This window comes from Protopterus annectens, chromosome 3.part1 (assembly GCF_019279795.1).
Source record: "Protopterus annectens isolate FY-2018-M chromosome 3.part1, PAN1.0, whole genome shotgun sequence".
NCBI classification, from domain to species: Eukaryota; Metazoa; Chordata; order Ceratodontiformes; family Protopteridae; genus Protopterus; species Protopterus annectens.
Window position 1 is genome coordinate 633,366,215 of NC_056732.1, and position 14,812 is coordinate 633,381,026.

At 37.9% G+C, this 14,812-nt stretch overlaps 1 protein-coding gene across 2 annotated transcripts in view; it reads right to left on the reverse strand.

Annotated features, from left to right (window-relative positions):
• RBFA (ribosome binding factor A) overlaps nucleotides 1–14,812 on the reverse strand; it is a 508,328-nt gene that overhangs the window by 478,328 nt on the left and 15,188 nt on the right. For both annotated transcript variants that reach the window (XM_044067015.1, XM_044067014.1), the window contains exon 2: nucleotides 12,368–12,410. In XM_044067015.1, coding sequence (XP_043922950.1) covers nucleotides 12,368–12,410 — 43 coding nt within the window. The remainder of the gene's footprint in view (nucleotides 1–12,367; nucleotides 12,411–14,812) is intronic.

Consider the following 14,812-nt stretch of genomic DNA (forward strand, 5'->3'; position numbering starts at 1 on the left):
ATATGTCTAGACATTTCTAAGAAATCAAGCAAATTTTCACTTACATTATTTTCCTTCTAAACTGAGGGCACATTCTTTTTTCTATGTTTCCTGTGAGCATTTTGCAGAAAGTGCCAGAAGATCTACCTGTGAAATATTCTCTTTGGCTGCATCTTGCGTCATCCACTGTTTTCATATGGGAACTCAAGTGACCTATCACTCCTCAACATTGACTGTATCAGAGTTGCCACTGTTTTCTGCTCCTTCCCTTGCTGTGCAACTCTAACTGAACTTTTGTACTGGTTTCCTACTGAAGACTCCAGAGTATCTTCATGTGGCAAATGATCAGATGCTTCGTGTTCCACCTGTTTCTCCTGAATTTGGGGACTCTCACTTCCATCATGCTGTGAGGTTACCAGAGATGGGGTTTCTACACTAAATCCTTCACTTTCCAGGTAATCTATAACTTCAGTTTCTATTTCTTTAACTTCACCATCACTAATCCTCAGTTCTACTTCCCCCCTTTGTTTTCTTATCTTTAGTACTGTGAAATTTTCCATATCCAGATGCCTTTGCATGTTTTTCTAAAAATATATTTATTACTGCTTTTTTGTACCGATTAGTTTTGCTTCCTCCTATGCATAAATATTGCACCATATTAAATCTTTTATTTTCCATGTCCATATTTCTTATTTAGGTGTCTCCCGTTCCACCTGTTTCTCCTTACTTTGGTGACTCATTGTTCCATCATGCTGTGACTTAACCTGTGTTATTCAGCTTCTATTTGCTTAACTTCTACTTTACTGACTTTCTGTCCTATGTTCCCCTTTTGTGATCTTATTTTTTGCATTATGAAATTTTTCATTTATATCTAGGTGCCTTTGTCTGTATTTCTCTTCAAATATGTTTGGTGCTGCTTTTTTGTATTGATTAGTTTGGCTTTCTCCTTTGCATAAATATTGTACCATATCAGATCCCATGTTCTTTTTTTATACATTTAAAAAATCTCCAGACTTTCTTCATTATATTTTCAGATTTCTTTTTTCCAAACGGCCAAAGTTTCTCGGCCCATTTAATGTTTTTCATGGATCTGTTGTATTAATGAACACAAGCCTGCATTTGAAGCTTTTGACAGTTTGCCTTGTGCAAGTATTTTTCGTCTGCTAATTTTTCCCTCAATCTTTTTGAGTATCTTCTATCTGGAAATTCTGGGTATCTTGCATAATAACAATACACAATTTCTTTCTTATCATCAACAGTCCAGTAATATCTTTATGGCTCTTTTTTTGGCCTATCAGTTTTTGTAGACTATCTCCTTTTACGAGGGGCATCCTCCACCCTGAGTCTGGCTTAACCCAACTGCAGGAATGTTTCCATGTCTTGCGGATTCTACACTGTCATTTTTGCCAGTCCTGGCACTAGTGTTAATACCAGGATTGGGCACTTTTATTTTTTTTAACCTACTTCTGTCCATAAATGCTACGCAAAATACCATCTATATATCAGTGTTACCTTGATGAGATTTTGTAAAAACAGGGTCCACCTTGTGAAGGTACTCACCAACACTTCAGGATGAATTCACTTCCAGCAATACCACTCTTTGCTTGCTGATTTTATCATCTCTCCATTCGGATCCTTTTTCAATTTCCCCAATTTTTGAGGGTTTCTAATACCATGATGGGAATGGACCCCAATACTAAGTCAAAGTGTGATTAAAGTTCATGAAATTAGTATCGTTTCACTCTTTGATGTTAGCCAAAAGTGCTCTTTGCAACACCCGCAATGTGCTCATAACTGACTCCTTCCGCAATTCATACGGAGTTACATGTATCGGCAGCATATCTAAATAACACTACTATTTTTTTTTTTTTTAGAGACCAATTGTTTCTACTGTTGAAAATGTCTGGGTAGCCTTCTTCCACATTGCCCTTGATTTTGCCTGAAAACCCTGATATTTTATGACTTCGTGTCTCTCTGTATGTAAGACACTGTAATCACTGGGTGTAGCAATTTCAATGATGAATGCTACTTTTGTCTTCTTTTCATCATTTATTTTTGAACTTTTGGTAACTGGTGATGATCTGTGATATAAACATCATTCTCTGTAATGCTTAGTGGCATGTTTCCAGTGCTTCTCAGCTACTTCAGTATTATAATGTTTGCACAATCTCCCGTGCAACAATCTTGCCACATTCTTATGCCTTTCAGTATACAGGCCACCTGCAATTAGTGTATTGCACCCAGCAACAAGATGTGTGACTGCTTCCAGTTCTGTTTTACAGAACCTGCATATGTCTGTTTCTCCCACATGTTCAATGGACTTTGTAAACCAAGGCGTACATCGTCAGTTATCCCGAGGTGCTAATATTAACCTTTCATCTTTTGGTTCCAATTAATCTGTCCTTAAACATTCCTGTGTCAAATCCTGATTAACATGAGGTGGCTCCAAGAGCTTTCTATACTTGCAGCTATATGCCTTTTCCACATTTCTTGCCTTCTCATCTGATCATTGTCCTTAAATTCTTTTTGTTTTTTTGGCATGTTCAGTTGCTACCTGAATTTTCTTTACTTCTGGTTTGATTTCCATTCCTGCTTGATACTGATATGCTTCTGCTAACCTAAGCAGGGAAATCATCTTAGATTTGTCCTCTTCATGTTTCAAAACTTTCACTATGTTTGGTTCTGATGAGGTCAGAAGATATGTATGGAGTCCTACAATTGCAGCTCTATACACAATCAATTTCATGGAGGCCCATGCCTCCTGCAGAATGAGGGATAGATAATCTTAGTATACACTGATTTTTATATATCATTTAATAATAGTGAAGTATTTTTTTTTGGTTTGCTGTCCAACCGAAACAATACCTTTTGGGGCCAGTCAATCACCCCAATACAGTAAGTTAGATCAGGAAGAGCAAACTGGTTTATAGCTTGAACTTTGTTCCTAGACATCAGGGCTGTTTTCAGTATTAATTTTCAGTATTAAATTTAGTCTTCTAAAATATTCCTTACTAACTTTTGTTTGCATTTATTCATGTTTTATTGTCAATCCTTCATCAATTCCCAAATATTTATACATTCCCTCTTGCTCGGGTTCCTTTATATCACAGTCCTGTCCATGACTGATATTTACTTGTTGCTGCAGCTTTCTTGCTTTAATCTTGTTTTTGCACATTTATCAAGACCAAATAACATTCTTATATCATCTGAAAAAGTTCTGACCACTTCTAGTTTTTCTTTCAGATCCTCATCTGATGAGCTATTCAGTTTTAAATTATCCACAAAAAGAAGATGAGAAGTCTTTACACTTTGCTGTTGCCTGAGAAGCCAAACTGTAACCATGACCTAATCTGTTGAGCAGACAGCTTAATGGGTTAAAGGCCAGACAAAAGAGCACTGGTGATAAACAGTCACTGTGGAATATTCCCCTTTGAATTTTTATCCCTGGAATAATAATTTGTCCTTTATCATGGCTTAGCTGCAAAATAGTTTTACACTGTTTTATGGTCACTGTAAAGTAATCAATCAATGCAGCGCATATCTTATACAACTGTCAAATGCTTTTTTTGTAATCTATCCATGACATACTTAGATTCTTCCCATTTTTGCAATTCACACTGCAACTTTATTTAACAACAAATGATCCTTTGTTCCATATGACTTTCTTTTGTCAGCTTTCTATTCTATTACCATGATTGAGTCTTCCTTTAAATGACTATAAACTCTGTCAGCATCTGTGACATCCCCACACTGGGCCAGTAATCAAGGAGCCTGAATTCTCACCACTGACACTGGAGAGGGACGTGCACCTGGAATACAAATGGATACACTCAGTATTTCCAGATGCAGACCTCTTTGCATGAAGCACAATTTCCCTTAAGAGCACACAGGGCATACACTACGTCCGGCATCTGGGTGTCTCTATCTGCCTCTCCCCAGGTCTCCAGTAAGGCTCCCCACTGGCACTGTGAAACCAGTGCTTCATGCCCCTGCCCCAAGTAGCTGACACACACACACACACACACTCTTGAGATTCAATTTTCACAAACACACATCTGAGAAAGGCTGGCACTGATTGCCCAGACTATAATGTAGATTCACTGCCACCAGTCAGTTACTATAAAGCTCTTAAAAGGGTATCCAGTTATACTGAGTGAAGTTAATATTACTACAGATGGTAATGTTGACCAAACAACAAGACTTTCACTAGTGACCAGAGTTATCACCAAATAAATATGTTCAAATAATCTCAAATCTTAAATATTTTCTAAAAAGGACCAGCCACAATGAAATGTTTAAATATATTTAATAATAAATAATAAAACAACACGAAACTACTAAATATATACGTAGTGCAAACCACAGAGTTCAAATTACAGGAAATATTGAAAATAACATTGATGGATAGACTCTTATAAATAAAGAAAAACAACCTCTAAACGAAGCTTCACTACATTCCCGACTGAATCTTGGAGAATTACTATTCCCTAATAACGTACTTGATAGAGCAAGGAACAATGAAATATGTAAGCAGTCTTTCTAGTCAGGTTCCCCAAAACAGAATACTCAATACTCATAGATTAGTCCCTGTAAAATATAATGTCCAAGATGGCTTGCAAAATTACCTCAGTTGGTCACCTGACTCTAGGTTCTCATAGTATTCCCATTTGAAGCTGACACAGGCATTTAGCATAGATGGCTACAATACACATCTGTTTATGGCAGTGCCTGGGGCTTCCCCTATTTTTACTGAGATGATAAACACAGGCTTCTTCCAGGCCCACCGTCTCCGGTCCTGTTCAGCACTGTGGGGTTATGTTTTAATGGTTTAACAGCTCATTTACATTTCTCTTATTTTTCTTAAAGTAAGTTAGCTGGTTAATTTCTGCTGACCCAGAATCCTCTATTAAAATAAATACATTTAAATGAGTTACAATAATACATGTACATTTTTTTTTCATTCCAGCAGGGTACAGTTTAACACAAGCACACCTCACAAATACATTTTCAGCAAAAGCATATGTACAAACCAGTTTGATATACAAATGGCATATAATTATTTACAAAATTCCAGCTAGCTGTGCTGGCACAAGTCATACATCTACTGCCCTACTTCTCCTGGAATGACTGGCACTACCTCCTTTCATCACAGCATCCATTTACACATCATCTGAAGGCAAGTTATTGGTCTATAGTTTTTAGGACAGTTTGCAGGTTCACTCTTAAGAAAAAGCACCGTTCTTCCTGCTCTTAACCAGGTTGGTGTCTGCTTGGGGTGCGCATACAAGTAGTTCTTAGTCTAAACCTTCATGTAAAGATGTTAACACTTTTTGCCAGAAGTTAGGTACCACACCTGGGCCTGGGGTTTTCTAGTTAATGGCTTTTCTTAAATTTGTATCAGTTTGTCTGCCCATTCCTTCATCCAATTTTATATCTTGTACACAAACTTCTTACTGTTTCTTTTGCTTCTTCTATCCATTCAGCATCTTTATGTTATGTTCCACAGGGTCTTCAAAGGCATTTCTCCAACATGTTTCTATTTCTTCTTTTTTTGGTGGTGTTTCTATTCCTTTTGCTTTGTTTCATAATTCTCTATAAAACTGTTTTGGGTTATCAATGAATTGTTTATTCTGCACTTTGCTTTATAGATATCTGCATATCTTGTAAGTTTTTCAGCCTGTGCTATCTTTAGTTTATTTGCAGCACTGTACAATAGATCTTGGTCCGTTCTGATACTGCTCATTGCTTTTATCACATCTATATTTCTAAGTATTTCTGTATATCTGTTCCCTATTTAATACTCTTCTAACAGTGACACTTCTTGTCTTAATTGATTTATAGTTTTCTCTGTTTGATACTTTCATGATGGCCTGTGATTTCTTCCCTTCCTTTTCCTTATCCTTTATTTTTGTGGTATTTTTGTTAATAGTCTTGATTACTGTGTTTATTTGCTTTATCAGACTTCCAACATTTTGGGTCTTATTGACTTTCTGTAATCTATTTATTGCACTGGTCTTAATAAGCCTATCCATCTCTATTAAATCAAGCAACTCTTCCCTTAGATCTTTCTTCTACAATGAGAGTACATTCTTTCCCAGTTTCCTATGGGCATTCTACAAAACATTCTAGAACATTTTCCTGTGACATATTCTCTTCAGCTGCATCCTGCATCATGTTGCTCCTTCATATGCGAACTCACTGGCCTATCACTCCACAACATTGACTGCATCAGAGTTGGCACCATTACCTGCTCCTTCCCTTTCTGTGCAACTCCAAATGCATGGGGGGGGGGTTCTTCTACAAGGGGAGCCATCATGCTTCTACAACAGGGGGGCTACCAGTGTTATGATATAGATGCGAGGTGAGATTTCTTAGAGTATAGTTGACATCTAGGACTGTAACTTGAATTACAAATTCCCATTTGGCAACCTCCAGACACCGATTTGTTTCACCAGCCATCACTCCATCTCTCTGGAAATAAAGTATGTGTAATAAATACTTTTAGTCTCTAGTATAAAAAAGTGGCGGATGAGTAAATGCTTCCCAAATCTATCCAATACTTTAGACTTTTACATTCTTGTTTGGTGGACTAACACAGAAGCTGTGTGATGCAGCAGCATTTCTAAGAGCAGCTGCTTCAACATCAGTCAACCTGGGGAATCTGTGACCAATACATGCAGTCATCAGGAGGTCACAGGATCTTCTCAGGCCTATTCAGAAAGGTTGCCATAATATCATTTTTTTCCATGCTGTTTTAACTATCTGTTGCCCTATGTTGTCAACTATGAAAACCATCAACAAGCAAGCCCTACTCCAGGTCAGTAATCAAGGAGCCTCAATCCTCACCACTGACAACAGTGAGGGATGGACAACTAGGAACAAAAATGGATACACACAGTATTTTCAGATGCAGCTCTCTGCACCAAGCACAACTTCCCTTAAGAGCACACCTCTCTGTCTCTCTCTACGCCCCAAACAAGACTCCAAACTGACCACTTTGCAGCTGTGTCTCCCAGTTCCAAGTAGCTGACACAAACACTTGGATATTTGATTTTGACACACACACAGGAAAAGCTGGTACAGATTTACCAGCTATGCCCCCCCCACCCCATCCAGACTATAAGGCAATTATGCTGCCACCAGTCAGCTACTCTAAGGATATTACAAGGGTACGCAATTACAGTGAGTAAAATTGTTACTAATACAAATGGAAGAGTTTGACCAATGCAGCAAGGCTTTCATGAGCAGCCACTGTGTCACTAAATCAGCATAAGTACTCTTAAGATGTTAAAAGTATTCCCTAAAAAGACTAGCCACAATGAAAGGTATAGAAATATTTAATAATAAATAATAAAATAGAAAACTGGTAGTGTTGTCCCCTCACAGTAAGACACTGTCCGGTTCGATTCTCAGCTAGAGCGTCTTCTGCGTGGAGACATGCGTGAATGGGCGTACCTTCGTTGAAGGTTGTGCGTCAGGCCTGGCAAGCAGGTATGTAAAAATCAACTGACAATCATTAGCGGACCAGAGTTCCGCTGTGGCGACCCCTAACTGGGAAAAGCCGAAAGACACAAACAAACAATAAAATAGAAAACATGAGAATACTGAATTATCTGGTTACAATAAACATCAGAGTTTCAGGCACAGGAGATGTAAAAAAATAACACAGTTGGACAGATTCACACAGATATAGAAAAACAATACTTAACTAATCTCACTACATTTTCTTGACTGTCTACAGAATTACTGTTCCCTAGTTATGTTACTACAGCAAGGCAAAATGATCAGTGTTTTATTGCTTACTATAGCAAGGCAAGATGAGGTGTGGTTGTGTGAGATATCTGTAAGAGATCTTTCCTGTCAAGTTCTGAAAAACAAAGTGCTGCTGCGAGAGTTCCATCATATCTCTCACTAACATCTAAAAATTAATTTCAGTGCTGGTCATAGAATAACACACATGGTCACCTGACTCTGGTACAATGCACACTCACTGTTTTGCTAACATCTGTTGCAGCATATGAAAACTATAAAACAATTTCAAAACCTTCCACACTTCCAGGGTAGCAATTAGTTCACCCCTAAGGACAATATAGTAAGACTCCTAGTCCTGGTTTTCCCAGACATTTTGTCTCTGGCTGCAATCAGAACTGAAAGATAAAATCTTTATGGCCTAAACCAACCCATTTAATGTTCAACCTATATTCCAAATTAGTTGGACTGAGATTAACCTCTTCCCTTCCAGCATTATCTGTTAAAACATATACATTTAATCAGTTATAATAATAATGTCTGGCATACATGTGTAGCTCTTTTCTATCCAGCAGGACCCATTTTTGATGCATTTTTAACATAAGCAGCTTTACAAATACATTTTACACAAGTACAAATCAGTGTGACAGTCAAATGACATGAAATTATTTACAAAACTCCAGTTAGCTATGCTGGCATATGTTACACATGCACTGCCCTACTCTCCCTGGCACAGATGGCACTACCTCATATCATCACACAAGGTTTAAAAGATAGAAAAGCCTCCTGTACGATACAGTCAGGGCAGGAAGAAGAGTGAATAGGCTATCCTGCCTTTTACCTCATCATTTGTAGTATTTCCCCAAATCTTATTTTGAGTAATTTTGAGATATAATAGGGAACTAGCTCCCTTGCCCTTGTCTACAACTACAGTTAGTGATTCCTTGGGGGGGGTATATGCTTTCTGTTACACCTAAACTCCTGAACCTCATGTGCACATGATGGGTTTAATGAAGATGATGATCAAACATCTGTAACCAATGGTGGTATTATGCAGTGACCCTTGGATCCCTCTTTTCTGGGGGGAAACACAATGCACTACCATGACACTAGCCATGTGTGGGTCTCTAGTTCAGACAGAAGTGAATGCATACATCAAGGAGGGCAAATGCCAAGTAAGCTGAATCAACAGTAGCAACATCAACACTGGCACTGTCCTGAGATAATGAGTCAGCTCTGAATGACCAAGACATAACCAATCAGAGTTAATGTCAAGACACAGTAAGTTAGTCCCATGCTCAACCCTCAAAGGCTTGACCCCAATTATTTATACACACGTACGCGCACACATATTTGTTTACCAGGGTAGTGCACTGATCAAAACTGACCAATTGCAGGAACAGTATAGGTAAAAAGAGGCTTTCTACACTACTTACAATATAAATACAGAAAAGAAAACACATAAGAAAATATGCAATTAACTTTATCATGATAAGATATGTGCATTGTTAACTGGTGAGAGCATGTAGATATAAACAAAATCATCAGAGCTTAAAAACCATTAAGGCTAAGGTCAACGTTGAGAGCATCAATGTCAAAGTCTGAATGGCAGACATAGACAATGGTAAAACTGTCCTGAAAGAATTTGGGTTGATACAAATGCTGAATGATCACATGCAAGAACCTGGGATGAAAGAGCCCATACTGCCAAAAACACCAATGTTGACTGCAAAGTTGCTGCTGAATGATCACTTGCAAGAACCTGGGATGAAAGAGCTCACAATGCCAAAAAAAAACAATGTTGATTGCAAAGTTGTTGCTGATGGCATATGCGTTGGAGTTTGTTGTCTTGCCAATGAGACTGCAGATCACAGATCACCTAGCTGATGAGTGCAGGTCTAGTGTTTATCTCACAGGGAATGAAACCTGTAAGAAGCTCATTGAGGACACATGGGAAGGTGGTATTGAAAATTATGCCTGGTATAAGGGACCTCTAGCCACCCCAATGTCAGTAAGAGACAGCCCTGAAACCACATGGGCTGGAGCTCAAAACATGCCTTCAACAGCTTTCTGTAGTCCAGTTTGATAGAAATACTTCTATGACACCTGACAGACCAGGCAGATAAAGGTCTGTACCTGAAACAGAGAAGAACACACCATCAGATCTGGGGTGAGTTATGGGAAATATTTTGGAAACTATGAAAGGAAGCGTAGCACATGAGTCATGGAAGAATAGTCTTAGACTTGGCTTCTTGGGAGTTGGACCTAGGAAGGGATACTTAGTACATACTACTCATATATGGTCCGATTTATGCTTCCTCTTTCTCTTTAGTATGTACAACTTTTCAGCTCTGGGGCATGAAGAGATCAACTTAAAGATCAAAGCCTCAATTGGTGAAGAAGCAGAATTATCTTTCAGCTTTTCCTATTCTAGCCTACTTCCTTTCTGTCTCTAATGTAAGAAAACAAAGTCAGAGCAAACACTATTTTGAGTAGTGTTCATCACCTAAGCAAACAACACATGATGCATGCTCATCTTGAGAAGGAATTTTTTTCCCTTTTCTAAACATTTTACATTTTTTATTTTCCATGTTATACAGGAAAACCAAGAAAACAATGCAAATTAAAGCAGAAAAAGACTGTCAACAAATTTTGGTTTATTTATTATTTTTCCTTTGATAGTGTTTTGACAACCCGTTCCTTCTCATTGGGGCATTTTGCCTCATTTTTCACTAGCTTTTGAAAGTTATAATTTTTCTACAGTTTAGTAAATTTCCATTATTCTATCGTATTAAAATTGTTGTGAGCTGTAGCTTTCCGTTGACAGTTTTTTACCAGTAGTTTCAGAGCTGACATGTAACATGTGTGAAGATAGGTAAGGGCTGCCAGCCTAGCCAGATAGAATTTTGTAGATAATTATGTCATTTGTAAATGTTAATGTAAGCCACAGGCTTGTTTTCTTAAATGTGAAAAGACTGCATTGGATATTGAACTGCAAAAATGTAACAGTGCAATCTGCTGTAAGAAAGCTAAGTCAAGCATATTGTTAGGTTGCACTTACCATTTGGATAATAACAATATTGCACAGTAATAATTGGATACCGTTTAAAGGGCCTTTGAGTAGCTGATAAATGTTAGCCGAGTGGTGGCAGTGATTTCTACCATATAGTCTGGGTAAAAGGGGCACAGCTGGAGAACCTGTGCCAGCCTTCCCCAGGAGTGTCCGTGTGGTTGTATAAACTCTTATCTCAAAGTGCGTGCATGTGTCAGCTACTTGGGCAGGAACATGAAGCACTGGTTGGACAGAGAGGGTGCTGGAGGTTTTAGCTTGCCCACTATCCTGAGATCTGGACCCTATAGCTGTGCCAGTGCGGAGTCTTATTGGGGACCTGGAGGAAAAGGGAGAGACCAGCCCCAGATTGACTGTGATCGCTGTGTGCTATTAAGGGAAATTGTACTTTACTGTGTGTGTATTTATTATCCTTTCCCTATATGGACGCCCCTCACTGGTCTTAGTGGTGAGGATTGAGGCTCCTTGATTGCTGAGCCAGTGCACAGGCATCACAACATGTACGAAACAGAGTGGAAATGAATAATCATTAAGTGATTAAGAGGTAAAATAAACAACCTGTTCTCACAAATTAGTGAAGAAACACTAAAGTAGTCTGGGGCCAGTTTAGAGAAGTGACTTATTTCTGTGTGTGGCAAAAGGTAGAGAGGATCTTCCTTTGTGAAGGATTATAGGTAAGGGGAGACCAGTGGTCTGGGAACCTTTTAGATGCCAAGCTTTTGAAGGCATAATTACCCATTTCACACATTATTATGTGCATCCTTTTCTCCCAGGGCCTTCATCAAAAAATGATCTGTAATCAAGGTTCACGTAAAATCAAAATGTAAAAAATGAGCTTCCTCAGTTACCTTAGTTTACAGAGATTTAGCAAATTTGTTAAGCTCCTGCTGCAACAGGTACTGTGGTCATTTAATTATTCCAGTTACACCATTACATCAACTGCTTGATCAATGCATTCGTCTCTTAATACAATGCAAAGTGCATGCTCTCAAAACAGGTTTTCATATGTACACATTGCCAGGTCTAACCAGCTAATGGTTTCTACTGCAGCATCTCTGAAAAAAGTCTGACTTCTTCAAAAGGCCCACCTCTTGTACAACAAATGAATGACTTGTCCGATAGTGTGGCTATCACTTAAGATGTCATGGGAATGGTATCCGTGGTCTAAGTCCATGTCAAAACAAGCACTTTGTAGTTGAAAGGATTTAGCATTACACTTCTCAAACAAAAAAGCAAGTTGAACTGAGATTTTGACCAGTCCTTTTTCAGAAAAAGACTGCAATATCGAATAAAAGCAAGCAGTTAATGGCCTTTTACTTATATGTTTACATTTCAGGCCAATAAAAACTTCATTCTTTTTCTGTTTGCAACACATGTTCTCCCTGCTTTAACTTGCTTCTTGGTTCTATACTGATGCAGCATCACATTTTTGTTACATTTCTTTTGAAAGTTGAGAGCCTTTTAACTATACAAAATGACAACTCCTAGACTACATTCACATATAACAGAAAAATAAAATACCATAAGGCAAGCTAGGACAGATAGACAAATGAAATGTATATTACTTACTAGATTAGATCCAAGTGTTGGACTTTCATACCAGTATTTCTTTCTGCAAAAGAAAAGCAATGTCAAAAATTAGTTTTTAAACTCTGCAACTATTAACTGCAATTTTGTTTTGATGTTCGTGTTATGTGTAAAAGTGAACAAAACTGCAAATCTCCATGTCACAGAAAGATGGATCTCTGAATTTAACCTCAGCAACTTTGGCCAGTGAAATTAGCTGATGATGAAGTCAGCCGGGGAGATGGGATTGGGTGGTCACCATTGATTTGCCCATTCTGAGGGAGTGAGTGGTGACTAGGCCCAAAACAAGAGTGCTGCCTGGCACAGGCCAGTAGTAGGTGCAGCAGGAATGGCTGATTCAACAATTCCTAGGCATGTCGTGCAGCATTTTAGTCAAGGTATGACATGAGGAATTTGGCCTCAGTTTGAAACTTGTAGCTACCAATGTGATAAGAGTAAGAAATAAAAATACTCCAACTGAGGATAAAGTAGAAGGCCATATGACTCATTGCTGTAGGGAATATGAGGCAATGGAAGAGACTGCACGGGTTTGTGTAGGACTAGACAGTTAAGGCTGGTGAAGGGATATACGAGTGGTAAAAATTGCAAAATGTTATGTGTTGCTGCAGCAGCAACAAGGCATAGTAATATGAGAAGTTCCTTTAACAGCTGCAAGAAAGCAGTTTACATATGTGAACAAAACCTACAGGTTTGTCGTTCTCTTTGTACCATCATGGAAAACCATTTTATAACCCCAGCTATATTGCTAAGAAGCTACCTATAGCAGACTGTTCAACCTTTTTGTTGGCATGTCTACTACACAAAATAACACATCTGACTCTGGCTAACAAACTAGCCACAAACTCATCCTACTCCTTGAGGTCACAGGCAAATGGTACCATCAACCCTACCCAGACCCAATTTCCATTAAAATTAGTGAAAACCCTTTTAAACTACTCTTAAAATAGAAAGTTCTTTGCCTACGAATACAAAGATACTTCAAGATCATTTATCCTTACAGAGACAAAATTAAACTCTCATCTGATTAGACCAAGCAACATCTTCCTGCCACAGAAATACTAGATAGCTCCTACCTGAAATATCTCAGTTATTAGCTTCACAAAAGACCATAACATGGCTGCATACATAGTTTAATACTAAACTTGATTTTTGCCATCTAATTCTCTGACATCTACCAATTTTGATCCCATATACATCTTTCTCCCAGTAACTCCTCTTGTTCTATCTTGGCAAATTTGACCATCTCAGCCACTACCTACACACAACAAACACAAGTTAGAGATTTTGTGTCACATAATTCTGATTTTTGATATTTCTTTCCAAGTCAATATTTCAGAATATTACTACAACCTAAAAACCTGAACTTTATATTCTTGTCTATACTTTCGTCTGCCTGTCACCTCTGTATGACTAAAGGGGTGATGAGAAGAGTTTGTTTTTAATTCACAAATAAAAACAAACAAAATGCATTTACCCAGTTATAACCTTAATGATGACCATAGATTCAGTGAACCAATTATAAACAGCGATGCTGTCCATTACTGCATACACACAATGTCTCCTATTCAGTAGCTGAACAGGAAACTAAATGGAGTAATTTTTTACCAAAACACTTCCTAATTTGTTCAACAACCAACAAATCAATTCACACAATAACATGTTTTAACAGAAACAAACCTAATACATTCAAAATTATTAACTACTACATTTATATTTTTACAGTTGTTAAACGAGCTTCTTTATCTTGCATGCTAAATATTAAAATAAATACTACAATTATTCTGGCTGAGTTTCTATCAACAGTCATTACATTATGTGTCCTTTAACACCTCATCCTACAATAATCCCTATTAATCTTACATCATAAATAGTTATCAGTAGAGTTTCAAGGACAGCCATTAAGGTGTATATGTTTGCCATGAGATTTTCTTTTTACTTCATCTTTCTCCAACTTCTAGCTCATCCATAATCACTGACATCTCTGACTGTTGGAAGTCTCTTAAATTTCCAGCTTTGAGTTATTCTTTACTTTGATACTAGAAGAATTAAAAATAACATTGCCGTCATCATGCTATTACAGAGAATATTTTTAGCCCATCACACTAGCAAATTCTTTTGTGATCTATCTTTTTTGTAATAAACTAGCTAGAAGTTGTGCCAGTTCAATCTTGAATGCACCAAAACAAGAACAGAATCAAATACTACAAACCCATGTGCCCAGATCATCAACTTCACATCTCCAATAATGGGTATTGACATTCACGGACCTGTTCATGAGTTTCTATGGGGTAAAAAACAAGTAGTTTCCACACAAATACCCTAAAACGACGACGACAACATTATTCCTAAGCATCAAACAAACAGCCTTCCATGTATTCATATCAATGTCCATTTCCAGTAATTGGCTCCAATCTTTCCTAACAAACT